This window comes from Berghia stephanieae, chromosome 9, assembly GCF_034508935.2.
Source record: "Berghia stephanieae isolate SIO BIC M18660-M18661 chromosome 9, UCSD_Bste_1.3, whole genome shotgun sequence".
Classification (NCBI taxonomy): domain Eukaryota; kingdom Metazoa; phylum Mollusca; class Gastropoda; order Nudibranchia; family Aeolidiidae; genus Berghia; species Berghia stephanieae.
Genome location: NC_088368.1, coordinates 20,278,020 through 20,301,885, shown reverse-complemented (window position 1 = coordinate 20,301,885; position 23,866 = coordinate 20,278,020). Strand labels below are relative to the sequence as shown.

At 36.9% G+C, this 23,866-nt stretch overlaps 1 protein-coding gene across 14 annotated transcripts in view; it reads left to right on the top strand.

Annotated features, from left to right (window-relative positions):
• LOC144979831 (E3 ubiquitin-protein ligase UBR4-like) overlaps positions 1 to 23,866 on the top strand; it is a 138,775-nt gene that overhangs the window by 81,968 nt on the left and 32,941 nt on the right. For 9 of the 14 annotated variants that reach the window (XM_078927000.1, XM_078926996.1, XM_078927004.1 and 6 more), the window contains exons 63-87: positions 38 to 140; positions 760 to 971; positions 1,912 to 2,136; positions 3,028 to 3,490; positions 3,909 to 4,044; positions 4,397 to 4,493; positions 5,219 to 5,320; positions 5,682 to 5,795; positions 6,025 to 6,141; positions 6,640 to 6,810; positions 7,298 to 7,375; positions 8,102 to 8,161; positions 8,474 to 8,629; positions 9,333 to 9,411; positions 10,042 to 10,233; positions 10,877 to 11,048; positions 11,976 to 12,123; positions 12,997 to 13,082; positions 13,819 to 13,906; positions 14,312 to 14,440; positions 15,812 to 15,964; positions 16,937 to 17,115; positions 17,657 to 17,795; positions 19,010 to 19,147; positions 19,886 to 20,008. In XM_078927000.1, the coding sequence (XP_078783126.1) occupies positions 38 to 140; positions 760 to 971; positions 1,912 to 2,136; positions 3,028 to 3,490; positions 3,909 to 4,044; positions 4,397 to 4,493; positions 5,219 to 5,320; positions 5,682 to 5,795; positions 6,025 to 6,141; positions 6,640 to 6,810; positions 7,298 to 7,375; positions 8,102 to 8,161; positions 8,474 to 8,629; positions 9,333 to 9,411; positions 10,042 to 10,233; positions 10,877 to 11,048; positions 11,976 to 12,123; positions 12,997 to 13,082; positions 13,819 to 13,906; positions 14,312 to 14,440; positions 15,812 to 15,964; positions 16,937 to 17,115; positions 17,657 to 17,795; positions 19,010 to 19,147; positions 19,886 to 20,008 (3,660 nt within the window). The remainder of the gene's footprint in view (positions 1 to 37; positions 141 to 759; positions 972 to 1,911; positions 2,137 to 3,027; positions 3,491 to 3,908; positions 4,045 to 4,396; positions 4,494 to 5,218; positions 5,321 to 5,681; positions 5,796 to 6,024; positions 6,142 to 6,639; positions 6,811 to 7,297; positions 7,376 to 8,101; positions 8,162 to 8,473; positions 8,630 to 9,332; positions 9,412 to 10,041; positions 10,234 to 10,876; positions 11,049 to 11,975; positions 12,124 to 12,996; positions 13,083 to 13,818; positions 13,907 to 14,311; positions 14,441 to 15,811; positions 15,965 to 16,936; positions 17,116 to 17,656; positions 17,796 to 19,009; positions 19,148 to 19,885; positions 20,009 to 23,866) is intronic. The other 5 variants (XM_078927006.1, XM_078927003.1, XM_078927005.1 and 2 more) reach the window with 2 other exon arrangements.

Here is a 23,866-nt window from a genome sequence, read left to right as displayed (position 1 = left end):
ATAATTTTTAAAATATTTTTTTGGCTATTATTACCAGGACCTTCTGGTGAGCTTCTCATGTCGCCAAGCTTTGATTCGTGTGCTAAGACCTCGTCAAAGAAGAAGAAGAGTTTTCATTACCTCACCACCTCATTGTCAAAGTAAGATAGTTTCTTGGTCCATATTTATTCCATGTTGCTCAAACGTAGTTCATAATGAGTTATTTTTGGTCTTTCCTGATCCTTCTGTCCACCATGCTGTGATGGGGTAGCTGAATCCATGAAATCTGGCAGAAAGTACTTTGCAAGAGATCACTCTCCTATTCAAAGGGTAGCATGCGATTGCTGCTATTCGGCTTTGGAAACTGGGATGATCTCCGTCTTCATGGGTCTTATGTCTCTGAAAGACTGCTTTTGGCTATGAAAAACAATTCAGACTTTTTGTACACTTTGCCACTAGTCATTTTATGAACTCTTGAATAAGAGACCTGCTGTCAGGTCTACCACTTACCTTTATAACATAACAGATTGTCTGTGTTCAAAAGATATCACAAAAGCAGAAAATTTCTGAAGCATATTCTCTTGTCTTTGCCTTTATGTTTAGTATTGTTTTTGAAACAAATATTTTGTGTCAAGAACATGATTTTAAGGTGCCCTTTCATCCCCCCCCCCCCCCCCTTTTCCCCTCCTTTCACTTAAAACTATCATTTCTGCTTGATGCCATTGGCCAATATTAAAAAGATTATCCTAATTTTAATTTTGCTATTTGATTTCTATTTAGCATCAGAGGATGGTGAAGAGAAGTCCGACAACAACAAGCAATCGTCAGGCCCAGTCACCCCTTCAGGGCCAGTATTCATACCAACGTCACAAGCTTCTGGATCCAGTGGAGGCTCAAGTGGCGGTGGTGGAGGGCAAGTCACCCCACAGGCTGTGGACCAAGACCAAGACCGCGAGTCTGATGAGATTTATGAGGTGGTGGTGAGTCCAAGGGTAAATTGACCTTATTTATTTTATTTTCATTTATAGTTTGGAAAAGCAAATTTCAACTATGAATTAACCTTTTCTTTACCAACTGTAGGAAAATCGTCACATTCTTTACGATAGATCCAATATTTTTCTTATTCTGATGTCTTTTGTACATCCCAAAATTTAAAAAATAACTGTTTGTTATAGCTATAGAAATGTGTCACTGTGTTGTAGAGCTCGTTTTGTTTAGCAAGAATTATGTATAGCAAGAACTTAGTGATTTTGTGTTTGAGTGAAAAAAAAATTGTGTTGCTTGGGTACAAGGTTTTGGGGAAAATCTTGAAAATGGTAAGTAAAGAGAGAGTTAAGCTCTTGATGATGATGATGATGATGTGGTGGTGAGGAGGAGGATGATGATGATGATGGTGTTGGTGGCAGTGGTAGCAGCAATGGCAATCATTGTTGTGAATTTATACAACTCAGCCAGTTTATCTTGATTTCTAAATTTCTATTGTACAATCACAAGATGCCTGAAATGTTTCAATTTTTACATAATTTAAGAAAATCAACTAAATTATTTTTATAAATCTTACAGTTTCTATTGCTTTTTTTTTTCCTTCCAAGAGGCAAATAACATGGCTTGTTTATTTTTTAAATATAAACTCGCCAATATTTACTTGAATTAACTAAGTAAAGTGTATCAAGCAATTACTTTTCAAAGTTTTGTTAAGTTGGATTTTTTATACCCCATTTTTTGAAGAATGGAAGTTTACACATATGCACAATAAAATCTCATTGGATTATTACTTGAAACATTCTATGTTGTCCTTGTAAATTTTGCAAGTGGGGGAACCTCTTCAACATTTGGGTGAAAAAAAATTGATTTAACAAAGTTTGTTTTTTAAGCAAGATGAAAACATCAACAGAAATCCCTAAATCTTTAAAGCTTTCTTCGGATTCACAGGAAAACAGCATGATGATGGACGATGGCCCAGAATCAGTCCCTGTTGGTGTTGATGTAGTTGGTGGCGGTGGCGGTGCTGGAGGTGGTGCTGGTCCTGGCAACATGCAAGGTCTAGAGAACCTGTGGGGAATGGAGGAGAGTTATCCCCCCATGGTAGAGATTCCACCCGATGCCGATGACGAGACCATGGTAGAGTTGGCCATTGCTCTCAGTCTGCAGGAACAGGTCGGTAGTTTGTATGAGGAATAGAATCTAACCTGCTATTTCCTAATATGTGATCCATTTTGTCAAAACAGTTTTTTGTCTGATTGATGTTGATGCTTAATAATTGAATTTATACCAAATAATGTGAAATAAATAGATAAAGAATACATACATAAAACACCTATTATCCACAATTATCGTGTTTTAGCATAGAAACTGACTAAAACAACAGTCAAATTCATGACCACACACACAGGGGTCAATGTGTGTCAAAGAAAGAGAATATGTCTAGCAACAATGACTCGGCTATATGAAAGAAACAAAACATGCTATATTGTGACGGAAGTATATCTTCCTCTGATTTCATTTCAGTCCTTAGGAACCACTTTTTATCCTAGTTTCTGTGGCATTAAATAGACAGTGCTTGCTACCCTTTGGATAGGTTTGTAAGAAATCAATTGCAAAGTTATTTTTGCCATATCTAGCAGATTCAACTCACCAGCCACCTCAAAGTATTTAGAAATTGTATTGTTTTGTTTTTTTGGTGAGAAAAACATAAACAAGAACAATAACAACAGCCAACCTGGGCTCAAAAAGATTCCTCTTTGTTTTAATGCAAGTTCTCCATCATTGAATTACAAGACCCTCAATAGGTGTTTTGAAATAGATTTGTTTGCACATTTATTTGATATAATGCTTTTATAAGGCTTGATCTTAATGTGTTTCACAATATTTCATTTATTTTACAAGCAGGCTACATGGAACCAAATCCATACTGTACAAACCACCTGTAAGGTTCTCTCCATATGCTTTTACAACACACTGTCCAATCCTGATATTCTTATTTTTATCATGCACTAGTGCTGCTTACTTTAAAGTTTAACATGTAATGTATAATTTTCATTGGTCCAGGGAGGTGGCAATAGTGGTCAAGTGCAGCAACTGGCCAACAACCTGGGTATCAACATCCAAGGGGGTCAAGGCCTTTCACTTCAAGGACTAGGTCTTGGTGCCGAAGAGGTGATTGTGCTGGATGACGATCAGCAGGAGATGGAGGAAGAGGAAGACGAGGAGGACGAGGACAATCTCGAGGATATCATGGAGATGGAAGACCCCCAAGGACCCAGTGGGCTCAGCCTTCAAGGGCTGGGGTTAGTTGGGACGTCTGCTGGGTCCAACGAAGACGACGATGACGTGGAGCTCCTGGAGGATCAGCCGTTGTCGGATACAACGGCGTCTGCTCCAGCAAGTGATGATGAGATTGGTAGTACAGCTGCTACAGATGGCTCAACCTTGAGAACCTCCCCTGCTGAGCATGGTGGGGGTAGTGGAGGTGGATCAGAAAGTGGAGGTAGTGCTGTGGACTCAATTTCTGGTGAGAATTTATTTTCTTAATTTTTGGCGATATTAAGTTAGCAAGGGCAAAAACACATTTACATTTTTTATTTTTCATTTGTTCAACCCAAGATTTGTTTTCTGATTGTCAATATTATTGTTTTTTGTCAAGAGAACTTTTTTTTTCTATATGGCAAGCAAAAATCATCTCTTCTTTTTAAACACTTGACAAAAGTATTATCCCTTTTGGCAGCAAATGTCTTTCACATTATAAAGTTTTTCATTTTTGTATCTGGAGATGTTACCATTATTATTTTTTTTTTCCGTAACATTATCCATGTTTTCCAGGGTTCTTACTGCTGTCCATTATAGTTTATACGTGAAGTATCAAATCATGGGAAACGTGTAAAACATGAAATCATTTTGATATAATATCATTTTGTTTCTAATCCACCCAGCTACAAGTGGTCGTAGCAGTAGTTATGGATATCCCGTGTCAGACAATCTCACTCCAGTCCAGAGAGAAGAACACGCCACGTACGAGGCCACTCAAGGCTCTGACAATTTTGAGCCTGACACATGTAACTCTCAAAGGTTAGTTGTTGCTTCTAAGGATCTCAACATATAAGAAGAGAAATGTGATTTACGGATCTTAAGCAGGCTTTTCGGGGAATTAAAAAAAACATTTTTTGGATTGATTTTTTATTATTGTTATTGTTATGTTTTTACTTTTTGAAATCATCATCATCACCGTCATCATCATCATTGTCATCATCATTATTATTATTATTATTATTATTATTATTATTATTATTATTATTATTATTATTATTATTATTATTACTATCATTATTAACGTTATTAAAATGTTGAATTTCTTCTATATTCCTACTGCCTCACCCCCCCCCCCCCCCCCCCAAAAAAAAAAAAAAAACAAACTTGAAAGACTTCATGACTTGAGGCGATCCTTCCTAGAGGCCTTCTTGGTTTACTTCCCTGAGGTCCAGAAAGTTGGAGGAGTCCGAGCCATCCCATTCATGCAGGTAAGAAATTGGCCAGGAGGATTTTTTTTGTTTAAAAATCCCTTTCCTCTGTTTTTTTCTAATTCTTTATATGATCCAAGAAGTTAGCTCAGTGAAATGAATGTCTCTTGAGGTCTGGGAACATGGCCTTCTTGGGCTTGGACATGGGGGATTAGAAGAGAGTTGACTTTATCACTTTTTTCTTTGTTGTGTCTGCTTTCTTCCTATTTTGTTAATTGAAGCTTCAATGTGGCTGTGACTAGGGTATATCTTTTTTTGTTTTTTTTTTGTTAGAGATGATATTTTTCTTTCATTGTAAGACAACTTTCTTTGTAAAGCGCTTTGAGCATGTTTAGTGGATATTGCACTATAGAAAAGGTCATTAAAATTTTTTAATTTTTTATCATGGCATTACTTTGTGATAAATGACATTATAGTTATACATGTTTGGTACTTCTTTTAAATTGCCTCTCATCCTCCTCTCACCTGCAGGGGAAATTATTTAATGGTGCTACAGGCTCAGAAATTAATGATTTACATGTGATTTACTTGACGAAGAAATGTAAATAAATTATTGTTGTTGTTGTGATGATGATGATGATGATGATGATGATCATCATCATGAAGAGGAAAAGGGGTAAGGCAATGATGATGTTTACAAAAAACAGGAAAAGAAAGAAGAAAACACAAAAACCACTCACACTAAAAGATTATATTTTTGTCCCCACCTCTTACATCTTCATCAGGTCCTCTTGATGCTGACAACAGACCTGGAAGAAGAATCAGACAAACCAGTGCTGGTCCAGCTACTGACCACTGTTATCCAGCAGCTGGACCTCTCTGGAAGGGTAAGTAGTTGTAGTAAAAATGAAATTTAAAAACAAATGAAAAGGAATACAAAACATAAAAAAAGCTAAAGAAAATCAATAAAAAAAAAAAGAGAACCCCCCCCCCCCCCCCCAGCAAATCAACAAAACGAAGCACAAACAAAATAATGAATATTCAAACCCTATATGACATCAGGATAATTCCAGTGTACATGGAATTATATTTTTGACATTTTGTCTGATTCTGATTTGTTAATACAGAGTATTATTTAATGATTCAATTTGTTTATATTTTGTTACAAGTTTCGTTAAAACAACGTGTCCTAACTCTGAATCGTAATTAATATTATTTATTTTCTTATCTTATCTTTCTCCAATCCAGGATCTGGAAAATATCGCCGAACGCGATGAAAAGTCCGAGGTCAAGCTGATCCTGTTACGCCTGCTGAGTGTGTTGTTGTCCAAGTCAAAATCAGGAACCAAACACCATGGGGAGGTAGGCGATGACAATCAGAATAGAGAACTTTAAAACATTTAGAATCCAGTAGTATGTCCGGGTGAACATGATGCTTATATTGAGTTTAAACTGTAAATCATATGATTTAAGGCCAATTATTTTTTTAAAAATTTATTTAACTCATCAATTTCATTCTTTTGTTTCGTTTTTATTACTAAACATAATTTTTAAAAATGAAAGTAAGTTTTATTATATTGTTTTCTTACAGAGTACATTTGTGTGCAACAAAACTGCCTCAGAACTTCTGACAGCCGACACCATATCATACTGTCTCAATGTCCTGGAGAGTGTGCTCCCCTTCTGGAAGAATTACACAGCTTCAGAGGTAGGATGTTGCTAAGATTTACAATCAAATATTTGATCACACTGCCTTTGAGGATCATAATCAAAGGGATGTAAAAATATTCAAATCTAATTATAAAATTTTTAAATGTCTCTTTCATATAGGAACTATTTATTATTGATTATCATAGTCTAAACATTTTACAATATACATTTTCCACAGTGGACATATAATACATAACAAAAAGAACTTCGTGTGGGCAACAATTTAAGAGATTGTGCAAAAGTTTAAGCAGCTTTGTGGTTGGTGTGTGACCTGTAGGTCATGAGTTCAAGCCACACTTATGGCAACACAAGGTCGAGTCCTTGATGCAAATAGGTGAGCCGTAAAGTGAATAATAGGGGCTCAATATTTTGTTCAAGGAGAGAATTGAGATGCTGATATCAGGGTTTGAACCCAGGACCCCACTGGTCAACCATCTGGCCATATTTGAGCAAGTGAGTTGTCTTTTCTTATTTTGTATTTGTATTCGTTCTCCAGGATGACGGAGCCCTGTCAATCCCAGGCCAGTTGTTGAGGGCCCACCTGGCCCACTCACCCCCAGACATGTCGCCATTCTTCCTAAGACAGTATGTGAAGAGCCACGCCAATGACTTGTTTGAAGATTATCCACAGCTTCTCACTGAGATGGTTCTACGATTACCATATCAGGTAAAAATCACAATCAACACGTTTTTGATTCGTTGAAAAATAAAAAGGAGAGAACAAACTGATAATTTTCATTATTATTTCTGTCAGTAATAATAATAATAATAGTAATAGTAATAATAATAATCATCACCATCACGATGTTGATGATTATGATAGATAATATGTCGTTGATGATGATGATGATGGTGTTAATAATATCAGGTAATGACAATCAACACGTTTTTGATTCAATAGAGGGAGAGAACAAAGTGATAATTTTCATTTTTATTTCTGTCAATGATGACAATAATAATAATAATCATGATGTTGATGATTATAGTAGATATTATGTCGTTGGTGATGATGATGATGGTGTTAATAACAACAGAGATATTGCCTTGACAATGACTCAAAACAAAGGAGAGAGTTTAAAATGAATGATTTGATGAAAATGAAATGGAATGAGGTGAGCCATGATTTACTTGTTCTCCAAATGTGTGTATTTCAGCTGAAGAAGATATCGGATGAACAACCAATTGCACCCAAAGCTGATTTTGATCCCAAGTGGAATGAAATGCTGTCAGAGGTAAGGAAGGAATAAGAAGAAGAGCAATTAAACCTTCTGATGAGTCATTTGGTATCAATATTTATTTTTTGTATATGGGGGAATTCCATGCCATTCAGAGGTGTTCCAGATTTAATATAAAACACTTATATTGTGTCTCACCACTTTCCGGCATTCAACTTGATGCAAATTCATCCATAATGAAGACAGATCATTACCTTGTGAATGCCTCACAGTCAGTCTGCCATTTGGTATAAATTTGTCCATAATAAATATAGATAGACACTTTTTAAAAGCCTCATAATCGGCATGCAAATTGATCTGATTATAGGAAACGCACACCAAATGTTTTACTGGACTGCATCACATGATTCACTAAAATAAACATTTTTATTTTGTTGAATGATTTCATAATTGTTTCAAGGATTTAGACACGTTTTTCCATTTTTCATTAGATAAATTGATATCTAGGCATAACTTTGTTTTGTCCATTACTAAACCCTGCCTCAGCCTCTGGTTAAAAGTGGATTATTGATTGTGTGGGAGAAAGAAAAGCAGTTTTATTTTGTAATGGAGCAAGTATTTCTAACATGAGATAAGTGGTTCTATTGTATTGTCTTTTAGGCACTTCAAAATTTGATCATTTTTTGGGATAAATTTTGTTATTGACACAATTGATTCTATGATGATACTACTTTCCAATTTTTTTTTGTCATTGATAGAAATTTGTATATTATTTCATTGCAGTACATGCTGACCCAACAGACACCGCATGTCAAACGTCAAATGAGGAAGGAAGTCAGAAAGGTTGGTTGAGAATGTAGCAATGTCTTGATATAAACACAGAGATAGACAGTTATTGGATGCAATATTAATCTAGACTAGCGATGTAATGGAAGAGAATAATGGAATAAATGCTGTACATTTTCATCTCATACTCCTTAGTTTGCACCATGCTTTATTTGCCTTAAGTTAAGACTTGAAATGTCAATCATGAATAGAATATTTAGATATTATTGTACATCAGTTTTCCAGAGGATATAGACTTGAGATACCCCCCCCCCCCTCTCTCCCTCAATAATCACATTGTTTTCCCTATTGATTATCTTTCATCACCAGCTCCTGCTGTTCCTGTGTGGCTCCAAAGAGAAATACCGTCTTCTCCGTGATGACTACACCATCCAATCCCACCTGGTCCAGATGAACCAGCTATCCCTTGGACCGGACATGCCTCCTCACAGCATCATCCTACCCTATGACACACTACTCACTATGGTGAATTCCCTTTTTTCATTCACCCTTCCAAAATTTCTCAGAACTATTGAAATGCAATGCTAGTCATAGGAAGCAAATTAGAGCAAGCAGAGAGTAGAAAACATACCTTTTATGGGGCAGCGTGGCTCATCGGTATGGTCTTTGCTTCGTACCCGAAAGGTACCAAGTTCGATCACCCGTCGTTGCACTACGGCTGATGCCTGGGTTTTTCCAGTCTTCCCTTGAAGACAAATTCCCCCTATGGGATGAATAAAGGGAATTTTATTTTTTATTTTTTATTTTTTATAAATACATCTGCCCAATAGTGCTAACCATACTGTATGCTTAGATAAAGTCATTTGGACATTTCATAAGTGCAAAGGCTCCATAGAAACCAGTGAAAGCTAATAAATCCATGCTTTATTTTTCTTTTCTTTCTTTCTTTCTTTCTTTCTTTCTTTCTTTCTTTCCTGTTTTGTTTTTGTTTTTGTAAACAAACTGGTAAATGACTTGAAATAATCCACAAGCATGAACATGCACATTTAGGGAAAAAAAATTTAAAGTCTGTTGAATGTTTTGTCTGTACAGGAAAAAGATGCGAAGCAGAATTTTTTTTTAATGGATGCCTTCATCTATAGAGAATGCGTCCAAAAATGCGTTGAGTGTCAATATAAGTATGGCCCCCATTTCACCTATATATCAATATATCTCCTTTGATTGCCAGATTGAACACTTGAAGGTTGTGTGTGATATAGCTGTATCCAGGCCCTATAACTGGCAGACTTACTGTCACAGTCACCAAGGTAATTTGTTTGACACTCCACATTTAGACTAGCATTGTTGAAAGGGAAAAAAGTAAAGTGGGATTAAAATATGAAATCTTTAATTTTGCCGTTTAGAATATCTTTTGATCTATTTTTAATAGGTATTCCAGAGGATATAAATCTACTATGATTTTAAAAATTTGATGCCAAATTGTCCCATTAAAGAACCTGTTACTGTGCAGTTAGAATTTATGCGTGTCTATCATGAGAAGAGATGGAATAGAAAAGTTGGTAACATCTGGGATGATCGAAGGAAAGAGAGCTAGAGGAAGACAAAGAATGACTTATCTAAATAACCTAAGAATGGCCAAATGTGACTTAAAAAGCAACACAGATTTCATGCGCACCGCAGAGGATCGTGATTTGTGGAGACAGCTGACCGGCAACGTGCTCAAGAGTACAAGCCACGATGGATGATGATGATCATGATAGAAAAGATAGAAGTGATCAAAATAATACCCAAAAAATGTTTTTCTTTAATCTATTTGGTGTACTCAACAGTATTATGTACCATTTTAAATATTTTTGTCCACATCTTTTTGTTGTCTCTGGCTTTGTATGTGTCTGTTAAATCACTCCTTTGATCTTCTTTAAAACATTTTATTTCAGACACCCTTCCTTGCTTGATTCAGGCCAGCATTCAGCTGGACGAAGGAGTTGCCCCTACCCTACTGCAGCTGTTACAGTGTGCCATATGCGGAGTTAAAGGTCATCAACAGGGAGGTCAGGGTTCATCGGCTGCCTCCATGTCACCTGTCAAGCAGAAGGCCAACAAGAATGAGAAAGTCGTTAAGGCAGAAGGTATGCTATGCTACTAACCAGAGACCAGTTTTTCATAACAATCTGACCTGCTGTTTAGCTGCAATTTAACCTACTTGTCTTTTCAGATTATTTTCACTCCTATTTTGAAAGAAATCATTTCTTGTTTTCATAAACACTGTCAGACACAGGCTGATTATTCAATGTTTACTTTGATAAGAACGTTATCTGTTATGGAACAAAATCTTTTTTTTTTCATTTTATGATAAACTGAAATGTTAGAAAAAGGTGTGTAAATCTTGCATCGGTCAATCCACATACTCAAAGGAAAACCAAGTAGTAACATTAACACAAGTGTATGCCAACTGGAATAATAATAAACATTCATTTGCTCCCTGTGCCATCATAATACCTTTAAATATTAATGGTAAGAATTGAGTCCACTTGGAGTAACAAATTCATGCAAATACAGAATACAGGTTTTTAAAAGTAGAATTGGAATTTAGAAAATACTGAGTTTTATCTGTTTTCTAAACTGAGTTTGCAGCATGCCCCATGATATTAAGGATTTCAAACGTTTTATACATATTGGAAGTATCGTATATCTTACAAAGTCTGGATTAACTTCATTGGATTAAAGAACCAAGAAAATAAGTTTCCAATTCTTGTCTGATATTCTCCATAGATTCAGAGGAGAGCCGTCCGTTTGATGAAAATTTGGGTAAGAACTTGGTGAACCAACTAAACCAGTCACTGACTACAGCACTACTGATTCGCTTTGTCCACACCTATCTATTGGATTCAAACTCCAGTAGTAACAGATGGATGGCCCATGCTCTTGTCCTGCAAATTTACAGGTTGGTTGTTATTGCTCTCCTCCTCCTCCTCCTCCTCCTCGTCCTTTTTCTTCTTCCCTTTCTTGGCAACCGATGCCATCATGCTGACAACAAACGCATTGTCCCATTATTCATGCATAAATGGTTTGAACCGATTATCATTTGACACCAATATGATGCGGGGACAGGGGGGGGGGGGGGGGGGGGGGGAAGCACATTTTTCTACCTTTTGTATGTGAACTCTCAATATTGTTTATATGTGTGTAATACGCAAGCTCAGTTCAACTCCAACTTATTCTTTTACCTTTTTCCAACAGTCCGATTATCAATGTTTGTTTTATTATAACTTTTTATTATAATTATTATTATTATTATTATTATTATTATTATTATTATTATTATTATTATTATTATTATTATTATTATTATTATTATTATTATTATTGCACTCCTTCTTCCAAGCACTTTTCATAAGATCTTATATAAAATTAATTGTGTTTCCAGATTGTTAAGAAACAGATAATTCAAAACTTTCTAAATCATTTTTCAAATCAGACATTAAACTTCGTCATTGGTAATTTTGTAAAACTTTTTAATATATAAAATATGAATTGTTTTCAACTTATAGCCTGACCCTTCTCTAAAAATGATATCACAATACAAGGCTAGATCACCACAAGAAAGTTAAAAGTGAGTTGTTATCACTGGTCTCCCGGATACAAATAAGCTCATTAGTTGAACTATTGCATAAATCTCACTGCTTATTTTCTTTAGTTGGATGTCGTTGTGTTTTTTGATGCTATTTTTTGGCTAGTGTCAGGCTGTTGAAGGAGTTATCAAAGGATTCCCTTCAACCAAGTTGTTGGATGCAGTAAAATTATTTTATTGACAGTAAATGATTTTAAGCTTTGCACTCTATTTTTGTTCCCTTCTCTTTATCTTTCTCAGGAATTCTTCTGAAGAAGAGCAGCAAAAGCTGTTGGAATCTCTTTGGGGTCTGTGGCAAGAACTGCCTGTTTATGGACGCAAGGCTGCTCAGTTTGTGGATCTCCTAGGCTACTTTGTCTTGAAGACCCCAGGATTACCGGAGAAAACGGTTTGTGCATTTTGTTAGGAATGTGGGTTGGTCATATTCATCTCTGAAGTAAATAAGTGATCCAATTCATCATACTGGCTTTATGTGGTCTTGTGGTATGACACTCACCTTTGGATAGGAAGTTTAGGGTTTGAGTCATGCTCTGAGCAGAGCATAGTTGAGTCCTCAGAAAAGGCTCTTTACTCACATTCTCTGACTGTACCTAGGTGTAAAATGAGTATTTGGCTAATAACAGTGTTGTCTCTGCGTGGGAAAATTTTTTAATATCGCCCACGTTAAGTGTTGCTGTTGGCTAGGGACCTCTTGTAAAGCGCTTTGAGCATGTTTAGTGGATTTTGCATTTTATAAATGTTCCTGTTAAAAAAAAAAAAAAAACAGACACAAAAATATGAACTGGATGAGAAACTTGAATGCATAGTCAAACTTGTCAGAATCAGATAATTTACATTTTTTGAAGTTTAATACCCCCCCCCCCCCCCCTCCTACACAATTCTCTTCAATGAGGACATTTAGTTCAGCTCAAATTTTGTAAGTAAGGCTTAAAATTAAATTTCAAGCATTAGACTTCATCTGACAATACTGATTTGAGACAGTTGGTCACATGACCAATCACCTGAAGCTGGGATCGGCAAAGGGAAATCTAATGCATTGTGATTAACTGTTTCCTTATCCAAAATGGATTCATCAATTCATTTCTACATAAAGTCAATTAATGTCAATGTGGTAATTATGAATGTTCTTGACGATGGTAATGATGATGATATTTAATTGTTAATAATTAATATCAATGATGTTGTTGATAATGATAGTTCATTGAATTATCCATCAAGGTATTAGATTTCATTTCAAACATCCATTCTCTTTGATATTCAGGTCCAAGAATATTTACAGAAAGTGGTGGCCCTACTAAAGGAAGAGAACCAAGTGTTAGCCCATCATCCCAATGCTACCATTTACAAGTGAGTATTTATAATTCTCTATTTGCCTCAGTTCACAATGAATCAAAGTATTCCTATCATTATTTTTCAAGTAAGCTCCATAACAGACAACCGCTTAAAGAATGAATGAATTTGATGCCTCTCTGTTCATTGGTATTGTTTTAAGTCTGCAGTTGGCTGATCAGTACTCACTAAATCATCTCTAACATGTTACTAATGTTTAAGGTTAGACACAATTTCATGTGTCGGTTACAATTGATCTGGCTGGCACAAATAGTGTGTATTTTACTTAAACACCTGCCTGCTATCAACATTCATTTTTTTAGGGTTGCAAATTCAGATTTAGACTTTTAATCCAAAGTATTAGAGAGAATTTAGAAAAATAGTAACCAATTCTCAGTAATTCAAAGAATTATAGAAATCATCCAACTTTTGTCAGGTACATTGACAAAAGTGTGTTTGTTTGTTTTCATTAAATCTTCCCCCCCCCCCCCCCCCAGAAAAAAACCAAAAAAAAACCCCAAAAAATTCAAAATCTATCACCAAAGGAATCTCTTTGACTCTTTGAGCAGCCATTTCTGATTTTCTTTTGCTGCTCGGCTTATTTTTCATTATTCAAATGAGAGAAACAGGTGAAGGATTTGGTAATTGGCTTGACAAGTCCTCATGCCTTTAGAATACCTCCACCATTTCAGACTATCGTTATTTAGAGGTTAATATATGTAATTCATTTGTTGCTTTATTTCCTTATTTTTAGCATGCTACAAGGCCTGGTGGATTTTGACGGCTATTACTTGGAGAGTGATCCTTGTCTTGTGTGCAACAACCCAGAGGTGTCTTTCCAGGTGGGTAGAATGGATTGTCATTGTTGTCATAGTCATTTTCATCATTATCGTCATCGTTGTGGTCGTAGTTGTCATTGTCGTCATTTTGGTCATCATCATCATCATCATCATCATCATCATCATCATCATCATCATCAACATCATCACCATCAACATCATCATCATCATCATCATCATCATCATCATCACCATCATCAACATCATCATCATCATCATCATCATCAACATCATCATCATCATCATCATCATCATCATCATCATCATCATCATCATTATCAACATCATCCTCAACTTTCGCCTCATCCTCATTTCCTAACACCAGCACACTGCCAACATTAATTTCCACCACCTCTGCCTCCATACCCACCACCATTGTTGATTGTAATTCCTTCCATTCCATTCCAGACCTTAAAGCTGTCAGCAGTGAAGGTAGATTCCAAATTCACCACCACTACCCAAATAGTCAAGCTGGTGGGTAGCCACACCATCTCCAAGATTGCCCTGCGTATCAGTGACCTCAAGAAAACCAAAATGGTACAAGGGTTTTTACACACCACTCTTTTTTTTCCCCCATTTCATACTCCCCCTCCTTCTCCACGTCCTCTTCCTTCCCCTCTTCCTGTTTCTCCTTCTTAACAACAAAAATTGGGTGGTTGGATGGGAGCATCACCCTTGAATCATATACCTATGATGTTCGCATGGGTGTACGATCCGATAGTGATGTCGTTCCTTCTTCTCTTTACTAGCCTATCCTGCTTCTTTGGTTTGTGATTGTATTTTTGACAGGGATATTTTTTTTCTGTAAATCTTCTGCCTGTTTGTTCTTGGTTATTTATAATTTAGCTTATGATATCTTTAGGTTATGATTTTGATTTACATTTGTACTATTTTTGTTAGATTGCTTGTTTTTTTGTTTCAGCGGTCTCTCATATAACCTCAATTGTGTTGGAAGAGACCTAAAGCAACAAACAAACAAACAAAAACAACAAAAACTTATCCATTTGATTTATTAAGAAAATTTTTTTGTCCTAAATGGAATGTAAGTGTTTTGTCATTTTATGGCAGTGATTAGCCAGCTACCCTTTGAGTTCAGATAATAATTTTATAACGCTGGTATCCAAAAGAGGTAATTATGATGAATGGCATGGATGGTTATCATTCTGCACTGTGGTTGACACTTGTGTTACCTTGAGTCCATCCATGAGTTGACTCCTGTGAAACATTTCCTCTTGTGAATTAAGATATTTTTACTATATTTTTATGTTTTTATCGATGCTATGTAAATGTCCAAATTTATTTCCTGAAAAGTATTGAACAATAATGGAGATAGCTTGAATATTGAATTCAAAATACATTGAAATAACAGTTTGGCTTCAAGTAGTACTCTAACCGTTTACAGAGACATTATTGAATTATAATACCATTCCTATAGTAGAGTTTAACCTGAGGAAGGGATTGAGATAAAATATTCCTTGCTTGGATATCTATCTGGGGGTCCCGATAGCTCAGTTAGTAGAGCATTGCCTCGCAGGTAAAGGGACCTGGGTCAATTCCGGGTGAAGTCAAGATTTTTTTCTGACACTCTGTCCATCCCTAACAGTGATTGGGTAACTGGGTGTTAGATCTGGCAGGATGTACTTTGCAATAGACCAGCATCCTATCCAAAAGGTAGCAAGCAATTGCTACCAATCCGCTTAATGCTAATGAAACTGGAATCAAGTCTGGAACCATTGGGTTTATGGCTTGAATGGCTGCTTTTTTTTTATTTTGATATCTCTAAATACATAGACATTCTAGACATTCTTTGAAGATTGAAGATGTTATCATGTTTATTGTTGTTCAATACTTTTTCACTCATGAGCCTAAGGACTGTAGTCTTGACCAAATTCCACACCATTGTAACAGATTTTTGACCCGTATCCCACCCTGCAGGTCCAGACCCTCAACATCTACTATAACAATCGCTCTGTCCAAGCTGTTGTGGAGCTGAGGAACCGCCCTGGTCTTTGGCACAAGGCTAAAAGGGTCAAGCTGACCTCTGGACAGACAGAAGTCAAGGTAAGGTCAATAAAAAAAAAAAAGATGATTTCACAAGTTTTAAGTTTTGAATGCTTTCCATAAAGTTTTATGTCTAAGGAACTATTTATCATTTGGGCTAAAAAAAAATCAACGAAAAACAAGGATCAAGTTTTTTTTAAGCTTCAAGCAGCACCATTTGCATTCTCAATTCTACTAGCTGAAGACACCAAAATCTCACACCACCTCCACATCTTGAGAACCAAAATGGTTGCCCCAGGTCACAGGCCAAGTTTTATATGTCTACGACTCCAAAGTTTGGGTTCCCTTCTACATGAATTGAGGAAATCCTTCTCTTTTCTGTTTTAGTTTTTGTTTGTTTGTTTTTTTGGGGTTTTTTTTTTAGAACATTAAATTTTGTTCTCTTAGCTTGATATTTTTAAAGCACCTTTTTTTTTCATTTTTGTTTTTAGTTTTTGCACCATGTTAAAATTTTCTGAGTTGTTTCTTTTCTTCAAAAAGTTGCTTTCGAATATGTGTTTTGTGCCCAGAATTTGATGTCATTGCTATGATGCTTTGTTAATTGATTTTTTATAGATAATGTAATTGTGAGTCATTTTCCTTATTGAATCAAGATGAGGAAAAGGAGGCAATGTTAAGATTAACAACTTATTTCAATAACACAATTGACATCGATACCCATCATTGTGCGGCTATGTGGTCTAGTGATATGACACTCGCTTTTGGATCTGAAGGTCCTGGGTTAGAGCCTTGCTCGGCGCATAGTTGAGTCCTCTCACCATACTCAGGTGTAAAATGAGTACCTGACCGTTAACAGCGTTGTCTTTGTCCGAAAAATTGTAATATCACCGGGGCGTCATGTCCCGTCCTTCATGTTAAGTGTTGCTGTTGGCCAGGGACCCCTTGTAAAGCGCTTTGAGCACATTTAGTGGATATTGCGCTATATAAAGCTCAATTTAAAAATTTTTTTAATCATCTGGTTTTGTTTTTCAGGTTGATTTCCCCATTCCTATTGTTGCCTGCAACCTGATGATAGAATACGCCGACTTCTACGACAATGTCCAGGCCACATCGGAAACTCTGCAGTGCCCCAGGTGTAGTGCCAGTGTGCCGGCATCTCCTGGTGTCTGCAGCAACTGTGGGGAAAACGTCTATCAGTGTCACAAATGCAGGTAGGTGGATAGTTTAGTGGGGAGTCTGAGCAGAAGTGATATTTTGATGTGATCTGCCTTAGAGACGAAATACAGCAATAATACGATGCAAATGAGGAGAAGAAGAAGAGGAGACGTGCTTTGCATGTGGAATTCTAATGAAGGAAGATTTTTCAGATTTACAAAAAAATATGTAGATTCATAATACAAAAATGCAAAATATTAAAAAGAAAAGAAAACAAAACAAAAAATAGAGCACAATCACCAAATCAGAGCTTTTTTTCTCTGAAGTGGCAGATTGACTAGAATATATAACTTCTATATTTTTCCCTTTGCCAAAAAGCATGCACATTTGTGGGTCTCATTTGCTTTAAAATATCTTTTAAAATTTTCTTACCAGAAAGAAATATCTGAAATAAATGAATTAAAACAGAGAGTCTGAGACAAAACTTTTTCTATCCTATCATACATTGCATGCCAGTAGAAATGTCTTTGCTGTTTGTAGCTTTTTTCATTGATTTGATTCTATTCACTGTGTGTCCTTGCCTGGTGATACTTGCAGGTCCATCAACTACGATGAGAAGGATCCATTCCTTTGCAACTCTTGTGGCTTCTGCAAGTATGCCAAATTTGACTACACCCTGACTGGAAAGCCTTGCTGTGCCGTGGACCCAATTGAGAACGAGGAGGACAGGAAAAAGGTAAGATACCCTTATAAGAGTAGATCTAGTATTAGGGTATAAGAGTAGATCTAGTATTAAAGTGTTTAAAAGTCATCATCAGGCCCAGCTTCTATAGCGTGAAACAGACAATAGCAATTGCTTGCTACCCTTTGGTTAGGACACTAGTCTATCATAATCTAACAGACCCAGCTACATAATCACTGCTGAGTGGACAAGGGGGTTTGAAAAAAATCTCAACTTCACTGGGGATCGATTGCAGGCTCTTAGCGTGTGAAGCGAGTGCTCTACCAAGTGAGCTATCAGGACCCCTTATAAAGTATTTACCCTTGAGCAATTGGGGCTGCTTTCCATGTTGCATTGAAAGAGTTTTCAACTCAAAATATCATGTACATTATAATGTGACTGGTTGGTAAAAGAGAATGAAAGATGAAGACATGATATAAAACGATTATTTAAAAGTGTTGTTCCTTATTATCATTGTACCAAACACTGCTTTTAGGATATTTCAAAAGAAGACATAACTTTTCCTAGGTGATTCACTAAAACGATTTGAGTCAAGAAAATAATTTAAGGTTTAACTTGTTTCCTACTTGACTCAATTGCCTTGTAATGGTAATGGCTCCCATTCGACACTCTTATGAAAACTGTTCACTATTATGGTCACTGTTGTGTGTATCCGGGTCAAATGAGTGAGTGTCCGGTGTGTATGAAGTGTGTAGTTGGTGAGAGAGAGTTAGAATGGTCAGTTAGTAAAGAGAGAATGGAGATAATGGAGTGTTATGTAATATGAAGGCTTGAGGAAGCAAAATGTTTTTATTCAAATTAAAGTTCTTTATTGTTGAAAGATCGTTTATTGTATTTATTCCTAATCTACAACAGACACCAAAGAAAAATCCCAAAACAAAACAAAAAACAAACATGCTCAAAGTGTTTTAAAAGGGGCCCTTAGCCCACAGCAACACTTAATATGTAATGTGAGACGAATAGCACTGTTAAAGGCCAGGTACTCATTGTACACCTGAGTACAATGAGAGAATGTAAGTATAAAGCCTTTTCCAAGGACTCGACTATGCACCACTCAGAGCAGGACGTGAACCATGGACCTTCTTGTCCGAAGGCAAGTGTCATCATACCACATTGCTACATAGCTGTACCATTTATGGTATGTCAGAGCTGGACCTCCACAGTGGCAGACATTGTTGAATATAAACATTTTTCTGTCTTATTTTCAGGCAATTTCCAGCATCAACACCCTATTGGAGAAAGCAGACCGTATCTACAAACAACTACAACTACACAGACCTATCCTGGAAAGTCTTCTCATTCAAGTAGCTGAACATGGCTCTGACAAACTTTTGGCTGGCAGTAAGGTATGTGATATCACCACCTGCTTGGCTGTTTGGGTCATTAAAAAAAAAAAAACTAGGAAAAATGGTTGTGTACATTCAAAGGGCAATAATTGTACATATTAAAATTTAAAAATTACGCCCTTTCACACTGTATCGTTAGATGCTCTCCCTTAGATATTTCATGAAGGAATATAGATAATACAACAAACAAACATTTGATGAGATCCTGTACTAGTTCCTGGGTGGGACTTGTATGTGCTTTCTAACAGGACACACGGGAATAGATTACTCTTGGAATCTAAGTATTTAGTCTGTCTCTTTGTGTTACTTTTTCATTGACTATTGTGTTCGCAATTAAAATATTGCTCAATACTTCTTTTGACTGTTCCTTTATATTCCCTTTTCACCGTTGTTAAGATGACTTAAAAGTTGAGCAAAATGTATCTAAACCCTAAAAGAATATTTTGATTGTTAAAATTCCGCATTTGTAACTCAATGTCTCAAAACTGTATTATCTAGGCCTGATTTAGGCCTTTAACATTAGAGTTATAAACAGAAACATAAGACATGTCATAAGTTTATTATTTTTATTGAAAATAAAAGTATAGTTTTTTTTAGAGAGCCTATCATTTCATTTTCCTGATTATTTACACTTTAAACACTTGTTGTCCCCTGGTTACATCACAACGTAATACCATATTGATGCCAAGAGTGACATATTGTGTGATTTTGACATTTCTGTTTTGACCATTTTGTCAGGAAATGAATGGATCTGCAGGGGCTGTCCCAGTAAGCAGTGTCAACAAAGCAATCCAGCTGTTGGCCCAGAAGTACTGTGGGGAATGCAAGGCTGCCTTTGATGAACTCAGCAAGATTATTCAGGTAAGGATTTTAGTCTGGCGGGTGGTTGGATGGGAGCATCACCCTTGAATCATATACCTATGATGTTCGCATGGGTGTACGATCCGATAGTGATGTCGTTTCTTCTTCTCTTTACTAGCCTATCCTGCTTCTTTGGTTTGTGATTGTATTTTTGACAGGGATATTATTTTTTCTGTAAATCCTCTGCCTGTTTGTTCTTGGTTATTTATAATTTAGCTTATGATATCTTTAGGTTATGATTTTGATTGACATTTATACTATTTTTGTTAGATTGCTTGTTTTTTTGTTTCAGCGGTCTCTCATATAACCGCAATTGTGTTGGAAGAGACCTAAAGCAGTGATGCCAAAACTCCGGTTTCACCGGAAAAAACTCCGGTCTGGAGCCAAAAATTCCGGGCTCCGGGCAACTTCCGTCAAATTCCGGTGAGGTCAATTTGTTCCAAGGATACCCCCCCCCCTTCCAACCACCACATCACTGCCACTAGTATTACAACCATCATCACTACCACTACTACTACAACCACCACCATCACATCATCATCAGTACCACAACGAAAATCACTTTTACAACCACCACCACCAACACATCATCATCACTACCACTACTACTGCAACAACCACCACCACATCATCATCACTGCAACTACTACAGCCACCACAATCACATCGTCATCACTACCACTACTACTGCAACCACCACCACCACATCATCATCACTGCAACTACTACAACCACCACTACCACATCATCATCAATACCACTACTAAATACAACAACTACCAGCATCACATCATCTTTACAGCTACTACTACAACCACAACCATATCATCACTACCACTATTACTACAACCACCATTATATCGTCATTACCACTACTACTACAACCACCACCACCACATCATCACTACCACTACTACTACAACCACCACCACCACATCATCACTACAACTATCACTACTATACAACCACCACCACCACCACACTACTACTACAACCACCACCACATCATCATCACTGCAACTACCACTACTACTACAACCACCACTATCACATCATCATCACTACCACTACTACTATAACCACCACCATCATCACTACCACTACTACTACTATAACCACCACCACCACATAATCACTAACACTACTACAACCACCACCACCACATCATCAACCACTACTACTACAACCACCACCACCACATCATCATTACCACTACTACTACAACCACCACCACATCATCACTACTGCTACTACTACTACAACCACCACCACCACATCATGATTACCACTACTACTACTACAACCACCACTACCAGTTCATCATCACTACCATTTGTACTACAACATCATCACCACATCACTCACACACCATACTACAACACCACCACATCATACATACCACTACTACTGACACCACCACCACCTCACTTCACACTACCACCACTCTACTACACAACACCACCACATCAATCACTACCACTCACTACCAACCACCACCACCACCTCATCTTCATCACTACACTCACCACTACTACTACTACAACTAACCACCCACACATCATCACATCACTACCATACACTACACCACACACTCATCAACCACTACACTACAACACCACCACCTCATCATCACTACACTACTATCACAACACACACCACACATCTCATCACTACCATACTACTACACACCACTACCACATACATCACCCTACTCATACACCACCACACTCATCACACTACCACTACTACTACAACCACCACACCACATATCATCACTACCACTACTACTACAACACCACCACCACACATCATCATACACTACACACACACTACTACACAATCCACCACACCACCACCACATCATCACACTACACTACTACTACTACACACCCACACACTACACACAATCATCCATCACTACCACTACTAACATACCACCACCACACACATATCTCACTACCAACACTACACTACAACTACCACTACAACATCATCACACACTACCACTACTACTACAACCACCACACCACATATCATACACACTAACTACACCACTCACCACTACAACTCACATACACACTACACTAACTACCACACTCACCAGCACTACTACACAACACACACCACCACATCACATCAACCACTCACTCTACACACCACACCACACATACTACCATACACAACCACCACCACACATCACTCACACACACTACTACAACACCACCACCACATTATCATCACTACCACTAACTACTACAACACTACCACACAACTCACAACAACATCACATCACTCTATCTACTACACTACACAAACCACCAACCAACATCATCATCACTCACTACACATACTACACCACCAACAATCATCATTGAACGACTATATGCACATTACGACACACATAATCATAACTGTACTCTATAACCTACACCTACATATTACAACAATACCATACTACTACAACACCACTCCATCATCACTACATTTGTACAAAACCACCATAGCCACAATCAATTCACATCAACACCAACACTAACACAACCAGATCACTAATATCATTACACTACAGACAAATACTACAACCACATCATACAAACATCATCATCTAAACAATCAACACAACACTATCTTAATCATTATTATAACCATACCTAAAGTAAACCTACAATCCCTGACCAACACCCGCGTAACTCTATATGAAAAGGAACTTGGATTGTATTGGCAATGTGTTTACGTATCATAATATAATTCTAATCTGTTATCTATTTAGAACTAACTCTATACAATATGTAAACAGAAGGCCAAATACCATTCCAATTCCTTTTTCTTGTGTGCGGAAATTCCTCTTTCGGCATTGAAATTCCTACGAGTGGTGTCTGAAACTCCTGTGAGCCAAATTTAAAGTTGGCGTCTCTGCCTAAAGCAACAAACAAACAAAAAAGATTTTAGTCTGAAATGTTAATTATAGTTTCTGCTGTTTTTAACACTTTAAAATTAAGATTCTTTAATATAAGGATAATAGATTAACCATAACACACAGATCAATTAGATTTATAGTTCATCTAATGAGAGTGAGTCAACAGCAAAACATACGTACTCTTAAATTGAGCTTTTTTATATAACGCATTATCCACTAAACGTGCTCAAAGCGCTTTACAAGGGGTCCCTGACCAACAGCGCCACGTAACATGAAGAAGGAGACATGACGCCTGTTAGGCGATATTACAATTTTTTTTCGGACAGAGACAACGTAAATGGCCAGGTACTCGTTTTACACCTGATTATGGTGAGAGAATGTGAGTAAAGAGCCTTTTCCATGTTTTACAAAAAGGAAACATACACGTTTTATTAAAAAAGCCATATTATTGGCAATGTACATCTTTCATGTTTTACAAGAAGGAAACATACAAGTCTTTTCATGTGAGGCTTGAACCCAGGACTTTGCGATCTGAAAGGGAGTTTCATACCACAAGACCCCAATCTCTTAATGGAGAATATAAGTCTTAATTCTTCAGGCAATCACTGTGATGTAATAGATACAAGTCTGATCCATATTATGAAGGTGTGATGTTATATTGACAGTCAAGAAAGGCTGATTTTGGGGGGGGGGGGGGGGGGATGAATTTTACCTAAATTTTTTTAGATTTATTTTTCTGGCACTTTATTGATATTGCAGCAGAGCCATGCATTTATTTATCCATTTATCTATTTGAAAGATGGTCTCAGTGAATCCCTGTGCTCTCATTGCCTATCATAAATTTGTAGTGAATTGGCCTATAAACAATTTTACATTCATTCAAAGTATTTTATGACTGAATTCTCCACATTGCTAATGATAGCAATAAAATGTTGTTTTTT